Source organism: Cheilinus undulatus, linkage group 6 (genome assembly GCF_018320785.1).
Source record: "Cheilinus undulatus linkage group 6, ASM1832078v1, whole genome shotgun sequence".
Lineage (NCBI taxonomy): Eukaryota > Metazoa > Chordata > Actinopteri > Labriformes > Labridae > Cheilinus > Cheilinus undulatus.
In genome coordinates, this window is record NC_054870.1 from 43,451,522 (window position 1) to 43,479,123 (window position 27,602).

The window sequence follows — 27,602 nt, forward strand, 5'->3', positions numbered from 1 at the left end:
TGGCAATCTGATGGATGAGTCTGGGTTTGGTGGTTACCAGGAGAATGGTACTTGTCTGACCGCATTGTGCCAAGAGTAAAGTTTGGTGGAGGGGGGATTATGGTGTGGGATTGTTTTTCAGGAGCTGGGCTTGGCCCCTTAGTTCAATGAAAGGAACTCTGAATGCTTCAGCATACCAAGAGATTTTGGACAATTCCATGCTCCCAACTTTGTGGGAACAACATGACTGTGCACCAGTGCACAAAGCAAGGTCCATAAAGACATGGATGAGAGAGTTTGATGTGGATGAACTTGACTGGCCTGAAGAGTCCTGACCTCAACCCGATAGAACACCTTTGGGATGAATTGGAGTGGAGACTGAGAGCCAGGCCTTCTCGTCCAACATCAGTGTGTGACCTCACAAATGCGCTTCTGGAAGAAAGGTTAAAAATTCCCATAAACACACTCCTAAACCTTGTGGAAAGCCTTCCCAGAAGAGTTGAAGCTGTTATAGCTGCAAAGGGTGGACCGACGTCATATTAAACCCTATGGATTAAGCTTGGGATCACTTAAGTTCATATGTGAGTCAAAGCAGGTGAGCAAATACTTTTGGCAATATTGTGTATTTTTAATTTTTAAGTTATTACAACTCTTTTTCAACAACCTTTAAGTGTTCAGTCCTACAGTGAATAGAAATGACTACTAACTGATAAAAGCTGAAATGGGACTTAATAAAGAGAGCTGGAACAACCAACTCTTAATGCTGAGTGGAGCTAAATGATCCAGATCACTAAAAAGAGCCTAAATTCCCATCAGTACACTCACACTGTCCTCCGTGAGCGGCAGACAAAAAAGAACAGAGGAGTGCTGATTTTTCATTCTCTGGCTTTCAAAGCTGATCCACCGGAGGGAAAAACTACCATCAAGCAGTTTGTAAAAGCCAGACTGGTGGCGTCACTGCCTCCTCTTCTAGTCCACGAACCTGCAGCAGCACACCACTCTCCTGCTGCGTTTATTCACAGCTTATTCTCAAGTTGCCTTGTGGCTCCCGCTCACTGAAGTGAAAGCAAAGCTGTCCGCCCATAATAACAATGCGCGTTTGTTCGCTTTATGTTTCTCCGGCACTTGGATCAGGAGGTTTTACGCAAGAAAACAAAGAGGTTGCTGGTCGTCGCTGGACTCTCGCTGTAGTCAAAGGGAAGGTATTGTACACACTCCCCCTACAACACTTCTACAACACAACGACTCCTCTTTCACTCTGGGGAAGAATCTCCTCCCGTACAGATGTTGCACGAGAGAATTTACTCCCCGCAACTTAATGTGCAGCTGACACGCTGCCAAAAGGACACATGCTTTGGTGTACTTTAGCGGGCGGGCCTCCTCTAGATAATCTCCGTTTACACTACTCGTCAAGATACCCAAGAGTTCCCGTTGTGTCGGCTGTGCGTCATCCTGCCTGATTAGACTTTGACGTCGCAGAGCTACATAGAGGGGAAAGCACTCCACAGCGATGAAACTGACTTGAAAAAAAAAAAGCAGGGCTGACGAAAACCACTTTTTCATTCACCAGCACGTGGATCAACAAGTTGCATCGAGTGCGTAATTTCCATCAGAGCGCCGTTTATCATAATCCGCGCCACACGTGATCGACAAAGCACCTCAGCTGCGAGTATTCCTCATCTATCACGAGAAATAAGCCCGGGACAGTCCGTGGAGACATCTTGTCCTGGATTCAGGAGACCGGCTCCATGCCTCGCTGCGTCTCCAGATGCTCGGCTGGCCACCACATGGTAACTTTGCGCACCCAGCCCGCTGGAAAGAGGACAAAGTGAGAGGAAATCTGAATGAATGGGACTGAGATTGATTCGCATTTCTCTTCTCGCCTCCTCCAGACTGTTGTATGTGTTGTATATCCTGCTGGTTGAAGGTGTCTCATCAGATATCGATCCAGATATCGAGGGTAGATCCATCACGCCAACAGGGAGCTGCAAATGTCGAAGAAACGGAAAAGTCCTGACGACCAGGACTTCGAGGAATCTCCATCTGCAGGAGGCAGCGACCAAGGTAAGAGTCATGCTCAGATAAGACTGTGGGAAAGTTGAATTGTTGCCAGTGTGCAGCTATGTGGCATCTGCATGGACTGTTTCAGGGATTCCTTTATCCTCTAACTGAGCAGTTTAAACTCCATACTCACTGCACAGAGACTTGCTCATAGCTGCTGTGAATCCAAGGACTATAAAACCTACTGCACTCATGACCATGCTGCAATCACCTCTCCACTAAAATAAGTATTTTTATCCCTAGAGAACAATCTTGTGTGTTGCTGCGGATTACTTTTTATAATCTCCTATCAATCCTCAGTGGAGTGACATTAGGTTTGGTTGCAGGACAGATTTTTATTTTCATCTGCAGAAGGAAGCACATTAAATACAAACGGTGACATCAGACTGATACGGAGCCTGCAGGGTGAAGTCAGTTTGGTTTACAGCCTGGCTGTGTTCACTCCGCCAACGAAGGACCTGTTGATTCAGGAACTGGGTTAAAGACCTCTGAGGTGTAGTGGTGGTTTATGCAGATAGTTTCCAGTCCAGCTGGGTGTAAGATCATGCTGTTACTGTCATTGTGAATGGTAGATAAAAGAAAATTCTGTTGCAGTATTAAGAAAAGTCTTGAAGTAAAACCAAAAGCAAGTTTAAATCATCTCCAAGTGCACATATCCTCACAGTCCACTGTTCACTAGCCAGTGAAGTGGGAGCTGAAATGTTTGCAGTTTTCCTCTCATTTTTTAGAACACTGTCTGAGCCTCAGAAAGCTGCATTTAACCTTTCAAAGCTTCTGGACTGGCCAGATCCCATGTCTGTCGTCAGGCAGATCCACTAAAATGCCTGTCCTGGTGAGACAGAGGTGACATATCAGTAAACAGAGACTGTGAAGAGATTGTCTTTGATGCAGCTATAGCGGCAGTTTGTAAGAAATGGATGACCTTTATTTATTGACAAAGAGCAAAGAACTACACTGAAAGCTTTTCTTGGTGTAAAAGATGTTTTTGCTCTTCTCCTGACTAGCTTTAGCTAGAGTTTACCAACTGGCTCCACTGATAGTGATGAATAATAGTGGCTGCCTGTCGAGCCTACATTAGTATACACCGAGGTGGCGTACGCCTTCTGTGTCACATGTTTTGTTGCTCTGATTGGTCCATAATGAGTGTGAGAGATACAGTGTTTATTTTGTCAACTAAAAGTACGACTAAAATGTTTGTCGACATCCTTTTTTCCATGAGAAAGATAGTACTGATACATCTTTGATGACAAAGACTCTGACTAAAAAAGATACATTTTTGTCAAGGAGACTGAAATCAGACTAAAATGTAATTTTCTTTTTGTCTTACTTTCAAATCCATATTTCTCCATTGTGGGTAAATCTGTCAAAACACAATGCATCTGTAGCTCTTATGCCTCTGCCAGCTGTAGAAATCAGGGATCCTGGGTTAAACAGGGTGCATAGAACACACCAGTATGATTTTGCACCAGATTCAGACGAAGAGAATAAATGTTTTGACTGAAAGTAAAGATTAGTGTAACCCGCACTTCCCACATAGGATGACTGCACCGCACACCGAGGCGCCAGGGTTTGCTCCGACTGAAAGTAAACCACCTTGCCCACTGGAGGAGAGTTTAGAGCGCTGCGCAGTGCCGCACAGCCCTGATCAGCAGGCAGAGATCACGGGAGAAGTGCAAGTTCACACAGGAATAGCATGTCAACAGTGGACGATTTTACTTTTTGGGTGTGTCATCCTCTCTGGTATAAGTCCATGATATTATTGCTTCTGCCATTGGATAAGTACATTAGGAAGTTAAAAGGTTAATGTTTGCTTAAAGGATCTGTGGTTTTATGTAAAATTCTTTGGCTAAATGTCCTCAAAAGTTAACTTTTCCTCGTCAATGGTGCCATTAAAGCTCTGTGACTGACTGACCTCTCGGTGACCCTTTGCTCTCACTGCAGGATGAGACGTAATGTTGATACAGTGATGATTTGCAACCGGGAGTCCGTGCATTGTGTTGTATTTTGAAAGAACCGGATATTCTACGCTTGTGATTTCCCTTTTTGGAGCTTTCTGATCGACGGGTATTGACGCGGTTTAGCAGCGGCTGGCGCTGAAAATAGACCTGCAGCGTATCTTGAACAAAGCAGAGCGAAGGGGCGCTCCAGGCACAAGCCGCCGCCAGTCTGGAGCTCCGGCTGTGGAAAAGCTTGATAGATTAGAGAGGGAGCGATTGGCTCCGCAGTACGATTCGTCAGCAGGTCGTGGCATGGTTGCTGTATGTGGAAACTGGAGCTAATCATTTCCTGTGGAAAAAAACGGAACTAAAATATTTTCTGTTTTTGTCAACCAAAACTAGACCTACACTTTAAACAGTTATTATTAATTCATGTTAATTTGTGTGTAAATTTGATAAAGTTTAAGGGCTCTGGGATCTAGTGGCAAGGGATGCCAACCCCCTTCCTGCTCTGCTAGATACTGCTGTAACCAGTGCATGGGGCAGTGGATTTACTGGATTTGCTATGTGGTGCTCTGAGCGTGTGGATGAAAGTCAGAGTCTTTCAGTCCCTGGTCTCCCCAATGTTAATACACTTTTGTGGGGCCTGGATGCTGACTAACTGCCAGGGTTGCCAGCTGGACTCTTTTGTGAGGATTTCTCTTTAGTGCATTTTTGGGTATTGTTGACAAGACTGTGTGTCTAAAGCCTGGTATACCCTGCACAATTTTGGGCCATCCCAGACGAAAGATGACCAATTGTGGCGATATCTTTGGTCATGGTCTTATGTCTCACTATGAGACAGGTTAACCAGCAGGCATTGTCATGGTCTTGCAACAAAAGATAGCCTGGGATAACATTTTGACAGTGTTGGAAATTTAGGAAGACCATCTCACAATATGACTGCTGCTACAACCTACGTTGACTAGCAAACCAATAGGAATGCAGGATAAAATGACAATGATAAATGAGACACTGGCGCTAACAAACAAACAAGTTAGCATTGGATTGTAGACAATGACAAAAAGCAGCGTCAGATTCCAACAAGTAGGAAAATCTTGATCTCAGATGTTTTTCTAAGCATATGAATGCCACAGTTACAGCGGTGTTGTTGCTTTACTTCATTAGTTACCATGACAATGGTGGCGTAGATGGATGGTGCACACTGGTGCGGCACACACTGATGACATTTATTTCTTGCATACTGGCGTACGTCCTCAAACTTACTGTCGTATGAGATCCATGTCACAGTGTAGCATGCCAGAAATGTAAAAAATTGCTGAAAACAGACAGTCTGTAGGAGGTGTAATGCTGAGATGGAGATGCGAAAGATAGGCTGCTGGATACGGGAGCAGCAGCTGCACTTCTACGGGCACCTGTTGTGCTTTTTGGGGCCTGAGTCACCACATATTGGGGTCCCAGGACTTGGTGAGCTGGACCATCTTCATGTGACACAATCCAAAACACAGCAAATCTTAACACGTGTCATTGTTTGTCTCAACATACTTCCTTTAATGATTCCTTAAATCCACGGCACTCGAGGACGCTTTAACGTTTACATAGTCAACTTTCAGTCTTGTACTTTATGTCATAGATTTAACTCAGCTCAACTTCAATCATATGGCACTTTTCAGATATAATAATTTAATTGATGGCAATCTGCTTTGAGCTGCAACATTTACATTCATGTTCATTAATGTAACTTTTCAAAATTTCCTATGCTGGTTAAAAACCACCCTGAAATCAGTGTCAGTAATGAATCAGTGACAAGTATCTACTGTGGTTTTGTCCCAGCTTTTCCTCAGTCCCTCTCTGGTGTCTGATTGGTTACTTCAGTGACATATGATCAGGAACAGGGAAGTGCTGTGGGAAAGTTATCTTCAGAAAGTCCCATCCTGCTGCTTCTTCTCACCAACAAACGTAACAGTTGAACCTTCCTTTAACAGTTTCTCAAAATCATCTTCACTCACCAAAACAACAGGAGACTTTGGACTCAGAGATGTTAAAGGTACTCAGACCACACACTGAATATAGTCCACTTCTGTCTCACAACACCTTTTAGATGACTGCCTCTATGGAGGAGTTTTGCATGATTTGTGGAAAATTTGTGTTTACTTGTCATTTTTTAACTCTCTGTAGTGTCTGTTGTAAATTTGCCTCTGCTGAAAGCAGTTTTTAGGTCTCTGAGTTGATTTTCTTTAGCCTCTCTGTGGTTGTGTTTGTTGGGATTTTTTATATCATTTTGCATCTGTAGTCTGTAGTGTTTAACCTCAGTTTTCTGTCTTGAAGTCAGTTTTATACCTCCTTCAAATCATTTTGTGAGACTTTTTGTCTCTTTTAGGATCATTCTCATTCCCTTTGTGGTCACTGTGTGTCTAGTCAAGATGACCATGCATGTTTTTGTTCCTCTAGCTGATTTTTGTTTTATTTCAATTTCTTTTGATTTTTTGCTGCAAAAGGGATCAAAAGAAAACTCAAAATTAATTTAGCATGCGTAAGTTTTGCATTTCTTTGTCTTTCTTTGTTGCCGTTTCGTCTTTCTGTGCTCAGGTGCCTCTTTATTTGTTGCATTTTCTATCTTTGCAGTCACCTCAGTAGTCTACAACTTGTATTTTTGTATCTCCTTGTGTTCATTTTGCATCTAGTGTGATGTGTTTTGTACATCTCCTTGTCACTTTGCATTTCCTTGTGTTGCTGTGGTTGTTTGCGTGTCTTTGCTCTCATTTTTGCCTGTTTTATGATGATTCATGTCTTGGTTGTCTTTCTGCGTCCATTTGTAGCATTTTTGTGTCTCCCTGAGGTGACATTGCATTTTTTGGTTGTCTTTCTGGTCATTTTATATTAGTTTTTCAGTCTTTTTAGTGTCAATGGTCATTTTCGGTCCATCTCCATGCAGTAAATTTAGAATTTTTTTCATCATTCTTGAACTTAACTGTGTGCTTTTTTTGTAGTTATTGCTTGACTTTGCTTTATCTACATCAGATCTCTTTGTGATCATGGTGTTTCTTGTAATCAGCCAACTTTTCCGTAAAAAAAGCCGACTGTCTATTATTGTTATAACATTTAGGACTTTTAGAGGACTTGCTCACTTATTTACTGCTCTTTGAATCAGGCAGAGTTTGAAACAGACACCAAAGGGCAAAAACAGTAACACTATTAGTCTGGTCCTTTTCTGATGAAACATCCGGGGTTATCTTAGTCTTAATCTAGTCACAGGGAGGATCACTGTAACTCTGTAAAGTTTAAATTTGGTTTTGTGATCATTGGGTGGTAAATAAAAGCCAGTATAAACAAACTCAGTCCAGTTGTCAGTCAGAAACATTATTCTTAACTGTCCTCAAATCCCCTCTGCGCTGTATAGATAAAAAAAAAAAAATCTGGTCAAACTCATCTTTTTACATGATTTCAAACTTTCCTCTCTTTAAAGAGGGAGCTTTTGAAATGGCTCGATCAGCAGTGTGGCTGCTATTATTCTGGCAAACACATGACAGGAGTTACAAGTTCAAGGGGAAGAACAGCGTCACCTTCAAGTGCGGAGTCGTGCCTGCTTTAATGAATTATGCTGCAGCAATGGGAACAATGAAAAACATACATGATTACACATGCTTTTGTCGTTTTTAACATCACAGTATTCAAGTTAGGAAGTTTAAAATCTCGTGGTGCTTTCACACAAAAACAAAACTCCAAAAAATCTGATTTTAGAAAAATGAACTGCACATTTGAGCACAAATGGGTTATTATGTAACCCCAGTGCTACCCCAAAATTTCCAACACACTGGTCAAATTTTGGCAGTCAGTGGGAGTTGTTATTTAAGAAAATAGGAATTTTTCCTTCCTCTCCGTGCCATTAACAAGATGTTTATTTGTGCAAACCTGGACAAGGTGCAACAGAGAGTGAAAATATACTCACCAGCCTGGCAGTTGAGCGTCTGCCTCGAGCATCATGCTGGTGTATCTGTGACAGCAGCCTCACATGTAACCTGAATCACAATCCAAAAAGGTTGGGAAGCTGTGTAAAATGTAAATAAAAGCAGAATGCAATGGTTTGCAAATCTCATAAACCCATATTTTATTCACAGTGGAACATAAACATGTCAGATGTTGAAACTGAGTCATTTTACCATTTCATGAAAAAATGTTAGCTCATTTTAGTAGGGACAGGGTCATGTTTATCACTGTGTAGAAACTTCTCTTCTTTTGATAGTGGTCTGCAAACGTCTAGGGAGTGAGGAGACCAGTTGCTGGAGTTGTTGGAGAGGATGTTGTTGTCCCGCTCTTGTCTGATGTGGGATTGTAGTTGCTCAACAGCCCTGGGTCTTCTTTGCTGGATTTTTCTGTTTTTTACTTGCAAATTCTTTCTGTTGGTGAAAGGGCTAGCAGACACCTGGACTCTTCTACCGTGAAGCCATCCTGCTATCATGGATGCAGTATGTAGTTGGCACTATGTAGCATTGACTTGCTGACAGGAACGTTGCCTTGATGGGAGCATATGTTGCTCTAAAACCTCCATCTACTTTTCAGTATTGTTAGTTCTTTCCAGATGTGTAAGCTGCCCACGCCATAGGCACTAATGCAACCCCATACCATCAGAGAAGCAGGCTTTTCCACTGTGCACTGGTGACAAGGTGGATGGTCCTTCTCCTCTTTAGTCCTCTGGACATGGCGTCTGTGGTTTAAAAAAATAATTTTAATTTTAAGTCGTGACCACAGGACAGTTTTCTGTTTTGCCTCAGTCCATTTTAAATGAGCTCTGGCCCAGAGAAGACAGTGGCATTTGGATCATTTCTTATTGACAGATATTAACTATAGATGTCAGGAATTTAAAAGTCTTGGCAGTTTTACAGTAAGGAACATTTGCTAATACTGTTCCCCAATTTTTCAACAGTCTTATGCAGATGGTGAACCTCTGCCCGTCTTCACTTCTGAGAGGCTCTGCCTAGTGCTGGGCAATTAATCAGAAAAATTATCAAAACTGATATTTGGAGCCTCTAACCGATGTAATCCTGCATTGTCAATTATTTCAGTTTTTTCCTTGTAATTCTCTCTCTACTAATACACAACCCCCTTAAAACACACTGCTGGCTGTGTAGTCATGTGAGAGGCAGCCAGGTGTCACAAGGCATGTAGCCTGCTGGAAATCCAAAAGGACAAGTAGTCACATGACACTGTCCCATCCAGTTATTTTCTACTTTTGTCAAATAGTACACATTTCTACTTTTCTACTGTGTGTTTTTATTTCAATAAATAACCATAAATTATTAATCAGTGTATGTTCCTTTCAGTTATTTGTTTTCAAATTATACAAATATTTACAACACATACAGAGTAAGGGGCGAGATAGTCGTACATTAATCGGATTGAGGTCAAAAGTTAAATTAATCTTGATTTTAAGTTTTGCTCTAATCGCCCAGCCCAAACTTTGCCACTTTAAAATACTCCTTTTGTACCCAGTCATGTCGCTGACCTGTTGCCAAATAACCTCATTACTTGCAAAGCTGTTGTTTTTAGTACTTTTCCAGACCTGTTGCTGTGTCCCTACTTTTTTGAGATGTGTTGCTGGCGTCAAATTCAAAATGAGGTAATATTTTCATGAAATGATAAAATGTCTCAGTTTCAACACCTGATATGTCGTTTATGCTCTATTGTGAATAAAATAGGTGTTTATGAGATTTGAATATCATTGCATCTGACTAGCATTCCAACTTTTTTGGAGTCAGGGTTGTATTTCAATGCCACTTTCAGTCATGTTCACATTTGGCATTTCTCTGTGGTGAGGTCTTTTTGTAGCTTTGTTAACTGAGAAGAGATGCTTCAAAATGTTTGTCTTCATTTGCTGATCGCTTTAAGTAAAATAGGGAAGAGGCTCATATTCATCCTTGCCTTTTGACTCCAAATCACTAAAATGCCCTTGACCATGACTCTGACTGATGATGACATTATGCCATTAATGTCATTATGTCATTAGCATTATGTTTTCTGTGCATGATCACAGTATTAATGACATAATGAGTTTATATGAGTTAATAGTATCTTTCCCTGTCAAACTGTGAACATTTCTGTAATGTTTTCATCTGCTTAGCTGAATATAAATCGTTCTGAATGTTGCCATATACATGCAGTAAGGATTGAGTGTAAGCACAAAGGCCTCCTGAGGTCTGCGGACGTGTTTGTTTGTGTTAAAGATGTGACCTGTTTGCATCACAGTCTTTGGCTCTGCATCTTCTTGGGCCCACGCCTGATCCAGAGTTTCCCTTGGCTAACACAGAAGGAGAGCCGGGCGCTTCCTTCCCCGACTGTGCCGTGCATCTGTGACCACTCGGGGGGGTTCACGCCCACTGAACCCCTCCCACTCGAGATTTTGCCAGCCTGCGTCAAAGCATCCGGCTGTCCTATGTGCTCCGATGCAGGACGGCTGCAAAATATTCCTTTATACAAAATCCTCTTTTTATAAAATGATGGAGTAGTGCATAATCTTGTGCTTATCTACAGACCATCTGTTCAAAGTTAGAGCATGTTAAAAAAAAATACAAATTTAATTCCTCAAAGTAGTGATCTGATGGATCGGACTCTGTTGATCCTCAGTGTGCTGAACGTAAACCATCTTCAAATGAAATTTAACTCAGGACATTTTCTGCTTCATCCATTTACCCAAATTCAATAGGAGACATTACATAAGACAGAGGGATAAAGCCTCACTATATTTCTGCATCAAAAACCCCATAATAAACTAGCAGCAGTTATGATAACAGTGTAGTAGGTGCACCGTCTACTCTGAAATTTAAAGCTTGTATTTTCTTATGGAGAAAACCCTAGATATGAGCACAAAAACTGCTGTAGAGAAAAAGAGATATTTAGAGTGACGAAGAACTCCCTGTTTTTCAAAGAGGGGGTTCACAGGCTAACAAATTTTATTTTCTTAATTTATGATATCATGTATTTAAAAACAGTACAGTTTCTTTCATGCAGTGATAAACCTCCCAGGACCCTGCATGTGTTGGGGATGTTAAATTTTGCCTCAAGCTTTATAGCCAAACTCACAAAGAAAGAATTTGACATGTTCTTTTGTGCAAAATAAAATAACAGAAGAAAAAAAATATTAAAAGGCTAGGATCATAAATAGATTATCAAAAATAAAGTAGCAAAATTAAAAAATGAAATAGAATTCAAACCTAACAAAAAGTATGTACAGGGGTACAAAAAAAACAGTGTGCAACTGTTATGAAATTTTCAGGAATTTTTATAGTTTAAGGAATATAAGAGATTTGTAGGAAATTTTGGGGGAAATTTTGATTTGAATGTTTTTGGCATTGTTATAAACAAAGGAAATGTCTTTATATTTTTTGAAATTTGATTTGCATTTTTGGGAGAAATTTGTTTTGAGAATTTTTCATATAAAATTGTGAAATTTTGATTTGGAATTTTGGAGAGAGGGAGGTCCTTAAAATTTTTTCCAGAATTTTAATGGAAATATCAGGGGATTTGTTGGGATGTTTTGGGGAATTACTGTCATTTTCATGGAATATTCTGTAAATTTTGGGTGGAGTTGTACTTTGAAATTTGTGCGACAACTTCTCAGAAACCTATCCAGCGCTGTATTTTCTGCAGAAACAGCACTGTCAACATTTCGAACTTCAGTGAAGGTATAAAAACATGTCAGCATAGATAAAGAGATATCAAGTGTGTTGCAACAGATCTGAATACTTATGCCAATGTGAGATTTTATTATTATTATTTTTTAATCAATTTGCAAAAATGTCTAAAATTGTGTTTTCACTTTGACATGACAGGGTGCTGAGTGAAGACAAATGAGGAAAAATATTACTTTAAACAACTAAAGCACCAGGCTTGTAAGAGCTGGTTATGTAACAACAAAAGTAATAAAACTCTAATAATAATACAATAAAATACTGAGCTCATAATTTAGCAACTTTTTGCACATATTGTAATAACTTCTTACATTGTGCATTTGTTGTTACATTATGAAGAAGGTAAATATTTTTCTCCTAATAGTGTAATCATTTTGTTATTGTAGAGTGAGTCATTAAATTATTGATGAACATGGTAATTGCTCCTTAAACATTAACATTACATTACATTACCTTAACATTAAAGTAACTTTTGATAGAAATTAAAACCTTTAGTATGCTACATGTGGGCTGACTCATTTTTACCCTGCATCCTGTTGTAGTTCCTGTATTTTATTATTAGTGTTGCTGCAACATTGAATACATTTCTTGCCTTTAATAAATCCACTTTAGTACAGAGTACAGACATTCTCTGCTCAGTATTGTTTGTTGGTCTGACACCTTTTTTCTTTTTTTGATGAGCATGCATTTCTCCATTGCATTTAGCTTTATTTTTTACAGTGTGCGCTTCTTACAAATGATTACTACAACACAATGTAATCGATTATTTTCCATTGCTGATTGAAGATTTTGCATTTAAATTAATTGTTGAGATTCTTGTTTCTTCCTTTTAATTCCCCTGGACAAAATTATACATGATACTTATCTGATAGACTATTCAAGCTAACCTTAAAATGGTAAGCCAGAATAGCTTTTTTATGTTCAAAGAGGAATTTAATTTTTTTTTGTGTTTTGTTTTTTTTTTTTTGTTTGTTTTTTTTACAGCAGTGGACCTAGGAGTGGGAATCATGAACCAGTTGAGATCCAGTTCCATTTGGTTCAATCCATTGACATCATTATTTACATTTAATTTAAACAATTCCCTTATCAATGCGTTACTCTCAGTGCCTTTAAAAAAACGGTCTCACGAGAGGCAGTCAGCGAAGTGAACAAGAAGAGAAAAGCTGAGGAAGAAAACATGGCAGACTGTTACAGAAACAGGCTAAAGTGGTTAAAAGTGTGGCGGTTTCTCAAAAAAATGACACAAACAGTGCAACGTTGATTTTTTTGCACAATATGTGACCTTTAAAATTAAAATGTGATATTGATGTGTGATTGTGATCATTTGTTAGAGTATTTCATACAATGTTGTAAGTATTAGTTCACACATGCATGAGCAAACACACACAAGCACGAACAAGCACAGGAGGAAGGGGGTGTTTATATCTGAACATTTTGAGCCTTGAATTAAAGTAAAAACTATTGAAAGAGTGATTTAAGTGCAGACTACACTCTGTTGGAAAGCAATTACTATTTTCATCCATAAATTATTGACCCACTCTATGATGCAATAACATTATTACATTATAGGAGATAGATATTTTGCTTCCTTCACAATGTAACAACAGACGCAAAATGTAATATGTGCAGAAAGCTGTTACATTACGATTTTTTGCATTATTGACCAGTTAATATGACGTTCTGAGTTTTTATTACATTTTGTATTACTTAATGCAACATCGTTACATTATCAGCTCTTACAGTGCTGCAACAATAAAACACTGAAAAAGTGAAGGGGGTCTGAATGCTTTCTGAATTCTCTCTATATTATGATTTGATCTAAATTTGGATTACTTGCTCAGCCTTTCCCATGAGCCATGTTATGACATCATGCACAGTGTGCAGAAGTTTGCCTGCGATGTTTTGTAACCAAAGTGAAGAATTCAAGCAATATTAGATGCTTAAGACTAACATATCAAGCAGGTTTCAGTTTTCTTTATGTAGCATCATATCACAGAGTAAAATAATGTTACTGTGACTGTTATCATTTTTGTCCCACTTTAAATTATGATTGGAAATTATAAGACAAACACAAATGTCACATATCCTGTCATCTGTATGAGCCACAGATGAGACAGAAGACCAACACTGTTAGTATTAATCTGATACTCATTTTAAAGTTCAAACTGATGTTAAAATAAAGAAGGTAATTGCTTTGCACTGTAGAGATTAACGTAGGAAGCATCTTGAGTCAGTAAGGGTTGCAAACTCTAAGAAGCCCAACTTCTACAACACACAGTAGTGCATGCAAAGATTTACAGGAAGAAGGAAAATATTACTTTATTCATTTTCATATACAGTGTTTCGGGTTTTCTCATTTTACATGTATGCCGGCCCCTTAAATGTAACAGTAGTTGTTATATAACGCTATCTAGCCTCATGCACCGACACATAAATGGCCACTAGGTGGTGCCAGAGTATAAAGATGACATGCAGAGAGCAGCATGAGAGAAATTCATCAGAGCTGACATGACTAACGTTTTTGTCTCTTCTTTTCCTCCTCTTCTTTTTTCTTCTCTGCCAATTTAATATTTTTATTTTATTTTTGTAATTATATTTGTGAAACTAAAAGTTAATATATGAAGTTATTTACCACGTCAGAAGAGATGCTAAATTCATATTTGTGACGTAGCAGAAGGTAATAAAAAATAATTATGGTTTGATGATTCAAGTGAATAAATTAAAGCTGCTTTACACATTTCTGAATTTCATGATTTATATTTAAGCACAGCTCTGAACAAAGTTAAGACTTCTCATTTCAACAAAGGCAAAAGTCAGCGCTGAAACACTGAGGCTGAATCTTGAGCTTTAATTTCAAACTTGAGCGTGAGTGAAGTTAAGGGCTGCTGTATGGGAGCTCATGAATGGACCATGTCCATGTGTTATCAGTAAACAGGCAGACCTGACGTCTGGCTGCTCGGCCGTCTTGGCCCGCTGTGATGTCTGCAGTGCAGAGAGATTGACAGGCCTTTACGTCAGCGCCCGTATTTCTCACCTATGATTCATACCGACTTTGTTTGGCTTCTGATGAGGGCAGACAGTCACCCCCCCCGACACTCCCCAAATTCTTGGAGCACAGTGCAGAGCTCCCTGTCTTTTCCTCTACTCTTCTTAAAGCTTTTCTGTTCTTCAGCACAAAACCGACTTTTTATTAAGTCACATAAATCATCTACTCACTCTGTTTTACCATTTAACTTCTGTTTACAAGTTAAAATGTCTGCTGTTCTTCTTGGATTATAAATCATGGTGGAGTTTAGGGTCGTGAAAGAGCGGGTAATATTAATGCTACAGAGGTGCAGGGATATTCAAAACAAGTGAGATGAAAAGGGAGAATTTTAAAGTTATAAAATACTTAAAGGAGTAATTCACATTTTTTAAATAATCGAATTAGTATCTTCTTTTTGGTAATATAAATGTCTTGTTTTGGCTTTTTACACACTTGGAAAGCTGTTTGTTTAAATGTTGCCGCTTAAAAAAATTGTTTTGCATAATATGAAGAAAATTTAAGCTTCTGTCTGCACTCCCATCTTGTAGGTATTGTCCCTCAAATGTAATTACAGCATTGCTTCCAAAAATGTTAAAAATAGAAGGAATTAGCGATAGACATTTAGGATAAATAAATCCCCAAAAAAGACACAGACCAATTTGTGGTCCTTCCCTCTATTTGACAGAGCACTGCCCATAGAGATTTGAAGTGTTTACTCAGAGTTTTGCTGTCAGCAGGAAAAGGAAAAAGCATTTTGGCTGAAGCTATAACTTAATGCAGCAAAACATTGGACTAAGAAAGGTTTTTATGATGGAAAAAAAATCACAGCCAGTCTTTCTAAAAAAAAAAAAAAAAAAAAAATCTGAAAAAATGGTGTTTCAGACATTGCCCTTTTTTTTGTACTTATTAATATTTGGTTTTATTTTATCTATTTTATAAGATTGCACTTACTTAGTTGAACCCTTTATGACCTATTATAGAACAATCCGCCAGTGCATAGGTTTACATTTTTACACCCTGTAGGACCATTTTTCGGAGTAACTGAATTGGCTTTACATCAATACAACCCTTAGAACCCAAATTTTAATGATATGTATGTGATAAGTCCATAGTAACAAATTAATTTGCTCAAAAGTGCAAAAAAAAAAAAAAAAAAAAAACACAAGGCAAATGAAAAGCATTATTTTCTCTACACATTTTCCTAAATGCAGAGATGTGATAGCTGTATTCCTCAAAATTGTGATTGTAAAAAAGTTGCACAGGATCATTTCAAAACATGAAAAGATTATTCTGAGTTTAGTCATATCTTCATTTTTGAAATATCTTTATAAACTGTAGTAAAAATGAAAATAAAATGAAATTGTGCTTAATTTGCAAGAAGACAGCATCTTTATAAAAAATAAATTATTTACAGCAGTGCAATCAAATCTCTAAGTGTGCCAGATACCTCTGAGCATACATGTGTTTGCAGACCATGTTGAAACTAAAATAAGTGCAACACCATTATAGCCCTGATTGTGCTATATTGTAATGTTTTTGATGTGTGCGCTTTGTACTACATTTCTGCAAAAGAAGGAAGGACATTTCTAGCAGGAAACTGTACTCTGGAGCACATTGAATGTGTGTAATGTCAGTGTTACTCCTCTGGTTTTATATGCAAATGGAATTATTACTCTATCTCATTTTCTTACAATTCTACCTGCGGTTGAAAACAGATATGCAAATTGGAGCGCCGGCGATCCCATAGGTTTTAAAGGGTTAAAGCAAAAAATGTCTATAGAAGATGCTGAATCAGCTGTTGAGGGAATAGAATTGTGTAAATGATGTGAAAGGATTGCATTTGTGTGTGTATGTGTAGGTGTGTATTTTGAATGAATAAATGAATCAATTATGACAACATGATGTCAGAATTATTTCCTTAAAAAAAAAAATCATTCATGGCGTTCATCTTCATCATTCACCTACTTTGTTAGGATAAATTTTCACTATATTTGAATAATGTAAATTTTGTATTTTGGCATGTCAAACCCTAAAAATGTCAGGAGGTTAAATTGACATTTTAATTGTGAGAAATTCACATTTGAATACTTTGGCGGGATTTTAGGGTTATTAAAATGTATCGTATTAAAGCTGGTAAGATGACTAAAAAACTTTTGTCCCTAAACTTAAACTGTAACCATGGGGCTTTTATTTTACAATGAAGTATTAAAAAACAATTGTAGAATCCTTTATAATCATTTAATTTCAGCTGACACTCACAGCAGTGTGAAATGGTTTGTAGATCCTTCAAGTACAAAAATTTCTTTTCAGTCGCAGGGGGGCGTGTACACTTCCACTGTCAGGTGGTAAAACTGCAAAAAATATATTTTGCCATAACATTCTTTATTTTATTTGAAAAATATACATGTTCACTTTCTAACCAGAGCAAGAGTAACAATATGTGTGAAAATATTTACCTGTTTAATTTGCAATTAGTTGCAAATGTCAGGCGGCACACCCAGTGTTTCAGGATGTGACGCTGAGAATGCGTCCATATGTGAAATAAATGTTACTAAGAGCAGAATTAAATTGTTGGTCAACCACAGGTGGACTCCAGTCAAGGTGTAGAAACATCTCAATAAAGGTTGTGAGAAATGGGAGGAAGCTGAGCTACATTTCAAGTGTTTTTGCAAAAATGATTTTATTTTAAATAAATAAGCAAAAAGTCTAAATTCTGTTTTCACTTTGTCACTATGGGGCACTGAGTGTAAATGATTAAGAATAAAGATTTTTTTTCAAGCATCAGGCTGCAAAATAACAAAATTGTTTATTATATCTACATATATTTTATGCATTTATCTACCAGTAAACTCAGAAGTGTCTTCCTTTGTTGTGACTGCCCCTTTGGGCGACATGAGAAATAAATTCAACATGTAAATAATAATCAGCTCAGTATCATTCAGAATAATAGTGTTTATTATTTCTGCCATAATCGAGCAGCCCTAAAGTATGGACTTCTACATAATCTTGTAGCTAGTTAATGATGTTTGGTTTACTGTTTTGCAACTGACCAAAAATAGGTGAAACATTTTTAACCCTTTTGTTGTCTTCTGATCAAAAATGACCTGCCCTGATCTCACTTTTGTTCATGTTTTTCTTTACATCTGTTATTTTGATTTATTGTTATTAATGTAACTTATTAGGGTTTGACTGATTGGTGGCCTAGCTGATTATTCAGACCGAGATATGTATTTTTTTTTTTTATTCACATTTTATCAGTCAAAAGAATTAATTAAAAAGTGTGCTACTTTGGCTCCACTGAAAGGTGTATCTTCCTCTCTGGCTTCGTTTTCACTCTCAGCTGTCTCACCAGCATAAAACACAATCTGATTGGCTGATTGTCACATGTGTACCTGCCCATTAACACTTAAGCCTGAATGCCTCTGACACAGTAAGCATGTTGAATCACTTCCTGTTTTTCTGCTGCTGCTGTGTTGCTCTGTGCTGTTTCTCATGATGATGGAGAGATGCCTAAATTGTTGATTTTTCCTTCATTTTTTTGATCATGCAATTTTACTTTTGCCACGTTAAAGACATTTTGTACATCATAATAGATGCATATTGGTTTCAAATATTGATTATCAGTCTCATGGATTGCTAATAATCAGTATTCGTTTGCAGTTGACTTTATCACTGGAAAGTAAATAATATTATGCAGTGTCCCTTCTTGCATCTATTAAAATGCATTCAAAGATAAATTTTGCTTCTTTTATAGGCTATGCATGTATCTCTTGCAACCAAAACTCATGATTCCAAGGATGCATTAGTTTATCACTCATAATGATACTAATCAACCTTTAATTTACACTTCTTTTAGGCATGTTTTAATGAAACACACTGATTAACTGCAGTCTTTCTGCACCATAAAGAGGGAAAAACACAGGTATTTGAGGTAAATAAGAGGTTATTTTTCATGCATGGCAGACTTAAAGGGTATAAACTTAATTTAACTGTTATTTGAGGAGTTTAGTAAAGGAGGGTGATTTTCAGCCTTTAGAACTACATACCGGTACTTTGGATAGAGGTTTTTTTGGTATGACCAAATGTTTGAGGGTCTGTTTTGTTGGGCTCTTTCTCTGAAAATCATTCAAATTGATGCTGATTTTCAAAGCAGTGCATCACTTTTTTTCCTTATGGGTCCATGAGGGGCTTAGTAGAGACACGTAGGGGGCCCCCAAAGCAAAAAGGTTGAGAATGATTGCATTATAAGACATTAAAAGAAAAAATATTAAAAAGCAGGACCAAATAATTACAAGCAAATGTGAAGTATAAGGTATATGACACTTGTGAAGGAGTGTCATTCTCTTGCACTGTTTTACGGGTATTTCTGCAATATTACAGATTAAAAGTTCTTCTTTTAGAAGCACTTTGTAGTGTCCAGGGGAAAGTCAAACAAGCCAGGTACAAAAAGAGGAAGATTCATGAATCTGAAAAAATGAAATGGAGAAACATTTCATGATTTGTCTGCTGTGTTGTTGTCTAAAAAAAATTTTTTCCTTGTTGTGTAACGCTTGCAAACACTCAGTCGGCAACTCTTCTATAGAGAACTGCACTGACAGCCTGTGTGACATCACTCATCTGTAAGTAATGATCGGCATGTTGAAAAGCTTTCTGCTGTTGTTAGCATGTCAGCTCACACATGTGCTCCACAAGCAGAGTGAAACAGCGGCAAGGAAGGGTGTGTTCGGTTTGTAAAGCCGGTAGTAACTCATCAGTGGGTGAGTGTGTGTGTGTGTGTGTGTGTGTGTATGTGTGTGTGTGTCAGGCAGGGAGTGGAGTGGCGGTTTGATGGGGAGCTGATGAGGTCATGGCTCATGTCTCCTTGCTTGCGTCATCACCTATAGGATGTGACTCCTGCCAGCTGAGCTGCAGCTGCTGCTCTCGCTGTTGTAACAGCAGCGGGAACACAGAGAAGAAAACGTGGATCATGTTTGAGTGCAGAGACTCGCCACATCGACTGAACTGTCATACAGAGAAAATTCACTCTGATCTTTAAAAGATTTAAATTGTATGAAACAGCAACCCCAATCTTTAAAGTAGTTGGGGCGCTTAATTAAAAACAGAGGGCCAGGATGTGCAAATCTCACAAACCTGATTTTATTCACAATAGAACATTAGCAAAATATCAGTTGTTGACACTGAGACTTTTTACCATTTTATGAAAAATATAAGCTCAATTTGAATTTGATGGCAGCAACATATCCCAAAAAAGTAGGGACACGGCCATGTTTACCATTGTGTAGCATCCCCTCTTATTTAAACAACAGCCTGTAAACATCTGGGAAGTGAGAAAACCAGTTGCTGGAGTTATGGGAGAGGAATATTGTCTCACTCTTGTCAGATGTAGGATTCAAGCTGCTTAGTAGTCCTGGGTCCTGGTTTAGTCGAGGTCTGGCTTGAAAGGAATTTTGTCTGGATGGGAGCATAGGTTGCTTTAATACCTCTATCTACTTTTCGGCATTGATAGTGTCTTTCCATAGACACTTGTGTAATCCCATACCATCAGAGATGCAGGCTTCTGAACTGTATCAGGGTAACAAGCTGGATGATCCCTCTCCTCTTTAGTCCACAGGACACGGCATTGGTGGTTTCCAAAAAGAATTGCAAATTTTGATTTGTGTGACCACAGAACAGTCTTCCATTTTGCCTCAGTCCATTTAAATGAGCTTTGGCCCAGAGGAGACAGCGGCACCTGGATGGTGTTTACATATGGCTTCTTCTCTGTATGATCCAGCTTTAACTTGCATTTCTTGATGGCACCGTCAACTGTGTTGATTGACTTTCCCTCCCAAAGTGTTCCTGAGCCCATGCAGTGATCTCCAGTACAGAATCGTGCCTGTTTTAGATGCAGTGCCACCTGAGGGCCACAAGATAATGCGCATCTAACACTGACCTTCATCCTTGCCTGTGTGCACAGAGATATTACTCCAGATCCTCTTTTGATAATATAATGAACTGGGGTTGGATATTCAAAGTCATTGTAATTTTACACCGAGGAATATTTTTCTGAAATTGCTTTTGGGAGTTTTCAGAACCTGACTCTGCCTCTCTAAAAGGCAGTGTGTGTCGCCCTGGCTACACACACTGCACATGTGTCAGCATGCTGTGCCAAACCTCCCAGCTGCTCTGTCATACAGTTATGTTTTCAGCAGTTTTTAACCAGTTTTAAGTAACTTATTTTTTGCTGACTGTTGGATACTTTTAATTTTCAACCATCTCTTTGTGTGTGTGTGAAGAATTTTAATAATCGGCTCTCTGGATCCTAAAGTTTTAGGAGTATCAAAGAGTGAACACTCTAAAGGGGCCATGGCTCCACTCAACTCCTGGCTGTCAGAGCTGTGCAGATCTCAACAAGAAAATTCGTGAGTTGGAGCAAAGAGTCTCCACTCTCTACAAAATCCAGGATGCTGAGAAGCACTTGAATGCAGTCATTTTCAGCGCTGGACCAGCTTCCTCAAGTGCTGAGCTGGAGGACACAGCCCATGTTGCGTCTTCTTCTGTGGACATAGCTTCCACATTTCCCAGCAAATCAGTTGCAAAATACACCTCCAGCTGTTTTTCATTGGTATCACTTACTTTTCCAGCCCTTTGTTGCCCTGTCCCTACCTTTCTGAGATTTGTTGTTGCCATCAAATTCAAAGTGAGGTAATATTTTAATGAAATTGTGAAATATTTTATTTTGTTTTCTGAACCAGGCTGTAAACTAGTTTATTTCTAGTGTAAAAAAAAGGCTTTTGACATGTGTTGTGTACATGACTTCTGGTGTTTCTGCGGCCAGCCTCAAGTGGACACTCACCATATTGCAATTTTTTGCACTTCTGCATTGGCTTCATTTTTCAGGACCAGAGGTTGCTGCTTGCTCGTACTCATGGAAAACATCCTACTATTGATGAAATTATGAAAAACAAGGTTCTCAAGGAATGCATTACTGAAGTGCATGTAAATGCTTCAAATCAGATTATTACCATCACTAGTTAATTCTCAGTTATTAGATTAGTATGACCAACGTATGAACATCAAGGTTCACAAAGTGCATTCCCAATTTGAGAATATTTTAAATTCTGTTTTGTATTTTCTTTTTTTCTTTTGTGCTGTTATTTGAATATATTTCATTTTAAAGTTACTCTGTCTTCTCTCAATGGTTTGTTCTGTTTTTAGCTCTGCATAACACTATGGGTTGCTTTGTGTGAAAATGTAGCTCTATGAATATACTTGCCATGTTTTGCCTTCCACGTGGGTTAAGCATATGGCCACTTTCATCTGAAGAGACACATCTGACTTCCTGTTTCTCCTGCGCTTTTACAAGATTGCACGATGAAGCGTTTTACACGGCAGAATGACGTCAGCAGAGGGAAGCGAGCGCTGTTTGCTTTGTTTTGTTTTGTTCCTCTCCACAGACCTCAGACCACATGCTCATCATCATCATCATCATCATCATCATCATCATCATCATCATGGTAATCAGAAAAACGGATGTGATAAAGTAGGTCAGAAGTGGCGCCTACAGAAACACTGCCCACTAAATAACCAGGATTTTCATGTGTGAGAGATGCAGAGGTGTGTATGTGTATTTGGTGGTCTGTGTGTGTCCAACAGGGAAATACGAAATGTGTTATTTTTGTGTTTTTATTTCAGTTAATCCATTTATTAGTGCTGCACCACTCTTAATTTTAGGGGGTTTCTTTCCAAATAAAATCATCTGCATTTTCAATCTTTAATGTTATCTTGAAGTATGTGCTCTATTAACATGAAAACAGCAAATATGGAAAACATGATGTGCTGGGCTGCTTTCTTAGCTCTGCATGCTGTAATACTGGTGCATTCAGGCCATTTTGCTCCTCTGATTATTGGCACTTATATCAGTGCCATACTGTCTCTGTTTGAATGCATATTAGCTTGATGTTGAGCAGATCGCTGTTATATAAGGTGAAGATTAATGCATGTGAATTAAAGCAGTAAGTATTCTTCATTTTCAGCTGTGCATCAGTAGAAAAAGGGGAAAATCTGAGTGTGGTTTCATTTTAAAGGGAGTGAAATCCACATCTGCAGGAGCGCTCGTTTATGTGTCATTGAATGGTGCGGTATATGTGTCTAATGCACATGAATTATATTTCACAGTGCATGTTTGTGTGTGGTGTGCATATGTGTGTGTGTGACAAACGTTCAGGCAGGCATAATTTGTGCCAGCTCCGTGACGTAGAGGACATGAGGGCCAGGCGGATGCTGTGAGTGGCAGTAACAGCGTCTCCTGCTCGATCCTGCCCCATCTCTGACTTCATTGGGCTCCAGCTCTGACGCAAATACACCCACCGACCCCTCCCCCTCCTCCCCCCTGCACACTTCTTTCATCATGCTTTTTTTTCACCCATTTAAATTTTTTTTTTTTGATTCATGTTCTGCAGCTCCCTCCACTGCAGCGCTGCACACAGCTCCACATCACATATCTGCACCACCTGAACACGCCGTCTCTTGTTTTCTCTCAAGCATTGACGGAAGATTTATTAACATTTACCTTATTTATTTCTCACCTTATTATCCACATTAATCCCCCCTCCTTTTGTGCAGTATGAGGTCTGAATAATAGTCAGTCATGGAGAGCATTAAAGGTGTGATATGCTCACATTATAGTTGTCAGCATGAGGTGCAAGAGAAACAGACGGCTTCCACTGTTTTAACAGACAACTGCTGCATTTAAGCTGTTGAAATATATAATGATGTATGCTCATTAGAAACCCTTTTATTGCATTTGATCCACCACCTGCACAGTGTTTTTTATTATTAAGTGAAGCAGCTTTAAGTACATCATATATTTGTATATGTATAAAATCATATTTGGGAAGAAGCGCTGTAATTTTGTATCATAGACTTTCTTCCTTAACGGGGGTCAAAGCCAACAAATATATCAATTTAAGGTTAGAGTAGTTAAATTAACAGTTTTTATATTACCAAATTACCTGAAAAAGGAAAAACTGCTAAAGAGAGACAGAAATAACTAGCACCATGTACAACCCCCATTACAGAAAAGTTGGGGTGCTGTGTAAAATGTTGAAAAAAAAAAAAAAAAAAAAGAATGCAATGATTTTCAAATTACGTGAACCTATATTTTACTCACAAAAACATTAGGTAATTTTTTAATTTGATGGCAGCACCACATCTCAAAAAAGTAGGGACAGGGCCACATTCACCATTGTGTAGCATCCCCTCTTCTTCTAAAAACAGTCTGTAAATATCTTGGAAGTGAGGAGACCAGCTGCTGGACTTCTGGGAGAGGAATGTTGTCCCATTCTTGTCTGATTTAGGATCCTAGCTGCTCAATAGTCCTGGGTCTTCTTTGCCAGATTTATTTCATTTTATGCTGTGCCAAATGTTTTCTGTTGGTGAAAGAGCTGCTGTGCAGGAAGGCCAGTTCAGCACCTGGTTTCTTCTGTTGTGAAGCCATGCTGTTGTGATGTATGTGGTATGTGGTTTAGCATTGTCCTGCTAAAATATTCAAGGTTTTCCTTGGCAAAGACATTGGCTGGATGGAAGCATATGTTGCTCTAAAACCTCTATGTACTTTTCATCATGTTTAAGCTGCCTTGCCATAGGCACTAATAAAACCCCATACCATCAGAGACACAGGCTTTTGAACTGTGTTGATAACAAGCTGGATGGTCCCTCTCCTCTTTAGTCTGCAGGACATGGCGCCCATGGTTTCCACGGAACAGTTTTCCATTTTGCCTCAGTCCATTTTAACGGAGCTTTTGTCTGGAGACGACGGCAGCATTTCTGGATCATGCACACATGGTGCTGCTTCTTTACATGATCCAGCTTTATCTTGCATATCTTAATGGCATGGTCAACTGTGTTGGCAGGCAATGATTTCTGAAAGTGTTCCTGAGCTCATGCAGTGATTTCCAGTTCTGAATCATGCCTGTTTTTCATACAGTGCTGCCTTAGGACCTGAAGATAACAAGCATCCAATACTGACCTTTGACCTTTGACCTTGCCTGTTGTGCACAGAGATTTCTCCAGATCCTCTGAATCTTATGGTGATATTATTGACTATAGTTGGTTGAATATTTACAGTCTTTGCAAGGAAAATTTTTCTGAAATTGTTCCATGGTTTTTAGACACGTTTGTTAAACCTTCGTCTATCTTTCCTTCTTAGAGACACTGCCTCTCTAAAATGCTCCTTTTATACCAATTCATGTTACTGACCTCTTGCCACTCAACCTAATTAGTTTTAAAATGCTCTTCCAGTTGCTTTCATTAGTACCATTTATTTTTCAAACCTTTTGTTACCCCCTCCTTCTTTTTTGAGATGTGTTGCTGCCATCAAATTCAAAATGAGCAAACATTTTTCATGAAATGGTAAAATGTCTCAGTTTCAACATCTGATATGTTGTTTATATGAAGAGATTTGCAAATGATTGCATTCTGATTTAATTTACATTTTAAGCAATGCCCCAACTTTTTGGAATTAGGGTGATATATACAGACTAGAAAGCTTTATGCTGTAATGACAGGTGTAATGATAAAAACTGACTTTTATCTTTTCTTTTAAATTCTTCTGCAAAGATGTTGTACATAAATCCTGCCACTAGGGGGCTCTAAATCAAAACAATAACAAAAGACAAGGTGCTTTCTTCTCGTTTTGAATTTAAGACTCTTTTCAACAAAATTTACATTCCATAAGGTGTATTTCCTTAACAGTAAAACACTCTTTTTGTTTCCTGGATGAATCCAGATAAGGAGAGAGAAAAGCAGTTAAAATTGGCCTTCCTGGTTTGTATCACAAACTACTTGTAGAGCACACTGACAGGATCAATCAGCAACGAGAGGCAGTACTTTCGGGCGCAGCGGAGTCGTGACGTAAGCAAGAAGCAAAAAGAAGCCGGTGCAATTATGGTGGAAGACATTAGTGTGGATGCTGCTAAAGTGCCAGTTTTATCAGAACTTGGTGACATTTCTTCATTAAGAGAAGAACAAAGAACAGCAGTGAGTTGTTTTCTTTTCAAAAACAGCGGAAGTCTTGTACTGACATGTCTACAGTCACCATGGTTTGCGTTATGCAGTTCTCTATGGAGTTTATTCCTCAGTAGCGGCGATGACATCACGTGTGTTGTTGCTCTGATTGGCCCGTAAAGATGTGACAGAGCATTTATCCAATCACCCTCCAAATTTGTTTATCAAAGGCTCTGCCCTTTCCCAAAAGTTGTACATCGAACGTTTTCCAGATGGATGTGTTTCACACATCCATCTGGTGTGTCAAGTTACTCTTGGACCGCTCTCAGCGCAAACAAGGAAAGCCTCTTCACCGCGACAAGAAGAAAGCCATGAAGGTGCACAGAGCAGAGCAGGGCATCTCTACTCAAACTTGAAATGCTTCTTTCTTCATTCCCCTTTTCTCTCTTTCAGCAGATAGCTGTTCAACATGAGACTGGTTATGCTGAAGGTTTCTGAAGTTTTTCCTTGCAAATGAAACTTGAACTCATGGTCAGTAAATGTTGGGTCTTTATAGATAATAGAGCAAGAGTATGGTCGAGACTTGTCCTCTTTGTAAAGTGCTTTGAGATAACTTTGGCGCTGTACAAAGAAAGATTGACTGATTGATTAATAGTAAGGGCACACCATAACAGTGGTTAAGGGGATGGGGGTGTAGTTAAGGGAGAATGCACAGCTGATATCAGAGAATAATCATGGTCCATCACAACTAAGAAGCAGAAACGTGACTGAGATACAGCAACTTCCAGTAGCAGTTCATGCTTTCATTTGTGGGAGCCTTTGATGATGCATTAAAGTCTTCATGGCAAACATTAACATGACTGTCATGGCAGCTGACTCGTATTAGTGCTGCACGATTTGTTAATAATGCTGGATAATATTGTGATTATGGCATAATACATACATGGTATCATGATGCCACTTTTCTGGTTATCAAGGAAAATGCTACAATCTCCAGCTGTGTCCAGGATTAATTTAGGCAAGATTTACACAGAATACTTTAGTTTAACATTACAGACCTGGAGAAAGACTCACACCACAGACTGTCTCTGCAAGATTGTAGAAGGGAGACTAATGTAGAGTGTCTACACTGAATTAGACTGGTATTTAATGTGTCTGCTACGCACTAAATTAAATTAGACGATACATTTAGTTTAATCGATGTACATGTATCCACTGACCATACATGCTGATGGAACTTATCTCTGGAAATGTAACTATTGGTCACAGTTGTGAGAGTAGGAGACTACACTGTAGAATCACATTAATGCACTTTAGCGAAAGCAACACAGTTAAAAACAATGCAACCTTTCACCTCTTAATAGCAGTTTCAAAGTTGATCTATTTGACAATAAGAGAATGGTTTCTATCATAGTCCAACAGTGTCTCAGTCACCTGCTTTAGAGCTAACTGCTGTTACAGCTTTGAGACAACAGTTAACACACCAACATTCAGTTTAAAAGAAGCCAGTTAGCATTTCTCTGTACCGTCTGATAGAAAGGCTGGGGCTAAGAAACAGAGGATGTGATGGATGAAGCTAGGAACAGAAAAAGAGAGAGAGATTCAGTGAAATGCTGGACAAATATATGGACAAAAGTATCTGGACGCCTGACCATTACACCAACAGGTATATGACATTCTATTCAAATACATGCTGCTGTAACAGCCTCCACTCTTCTTGGAAGGCTTTCCACAAGATTTTGGAGTGTTTCTGTGGGAATTTGCCCGTTTTTTTCTGTAGCCCGTTTCTAAGGTCAAGCACTGTTGTTGAACACGAAGGCCTGGCTCGCAATCTCCGTTCCAGTTCATCCCAAAGGTGCTTGATGAGGTTGAGATCAGGGCTCTGTGCGGGCCAGTCAAGTTCTTGCATACTGAACACATCGAATCATG

At 38.8% G+C, this 27,602-nt stretch overlaps 1 protein-coding gene across 4 annotated transcripts in view; it reads left to right on the forward strand.

Moving 5' to 3' along the window:
• Nucleotides 1–1,651: 1,651 nt before the first annotated feature.
• Nucleotides 1,652–27,602, forward strand: part of pde10a (phosphodiesterase 10A) — a 148,595-nt gene continuing 122,644 nt past the window's right edge. For all 4 annotated transcript variants that reach the window (XR_005992019.1, XM_041789576.1, XM_041789578.1 and 1 more), the window contains exon 1: nt 1,652–2,043. Coding sequence is in view for 3 of the 4 variants with exons in the window: in XM_041789576.1 (XP_041645510.1) it covers nt 1,971–2,043 (73 nt within the window). In the remaining variant the exon portion in view is untranslated. The remainder of the gene's footprint in view (nt 2,044–27,602) is intronic.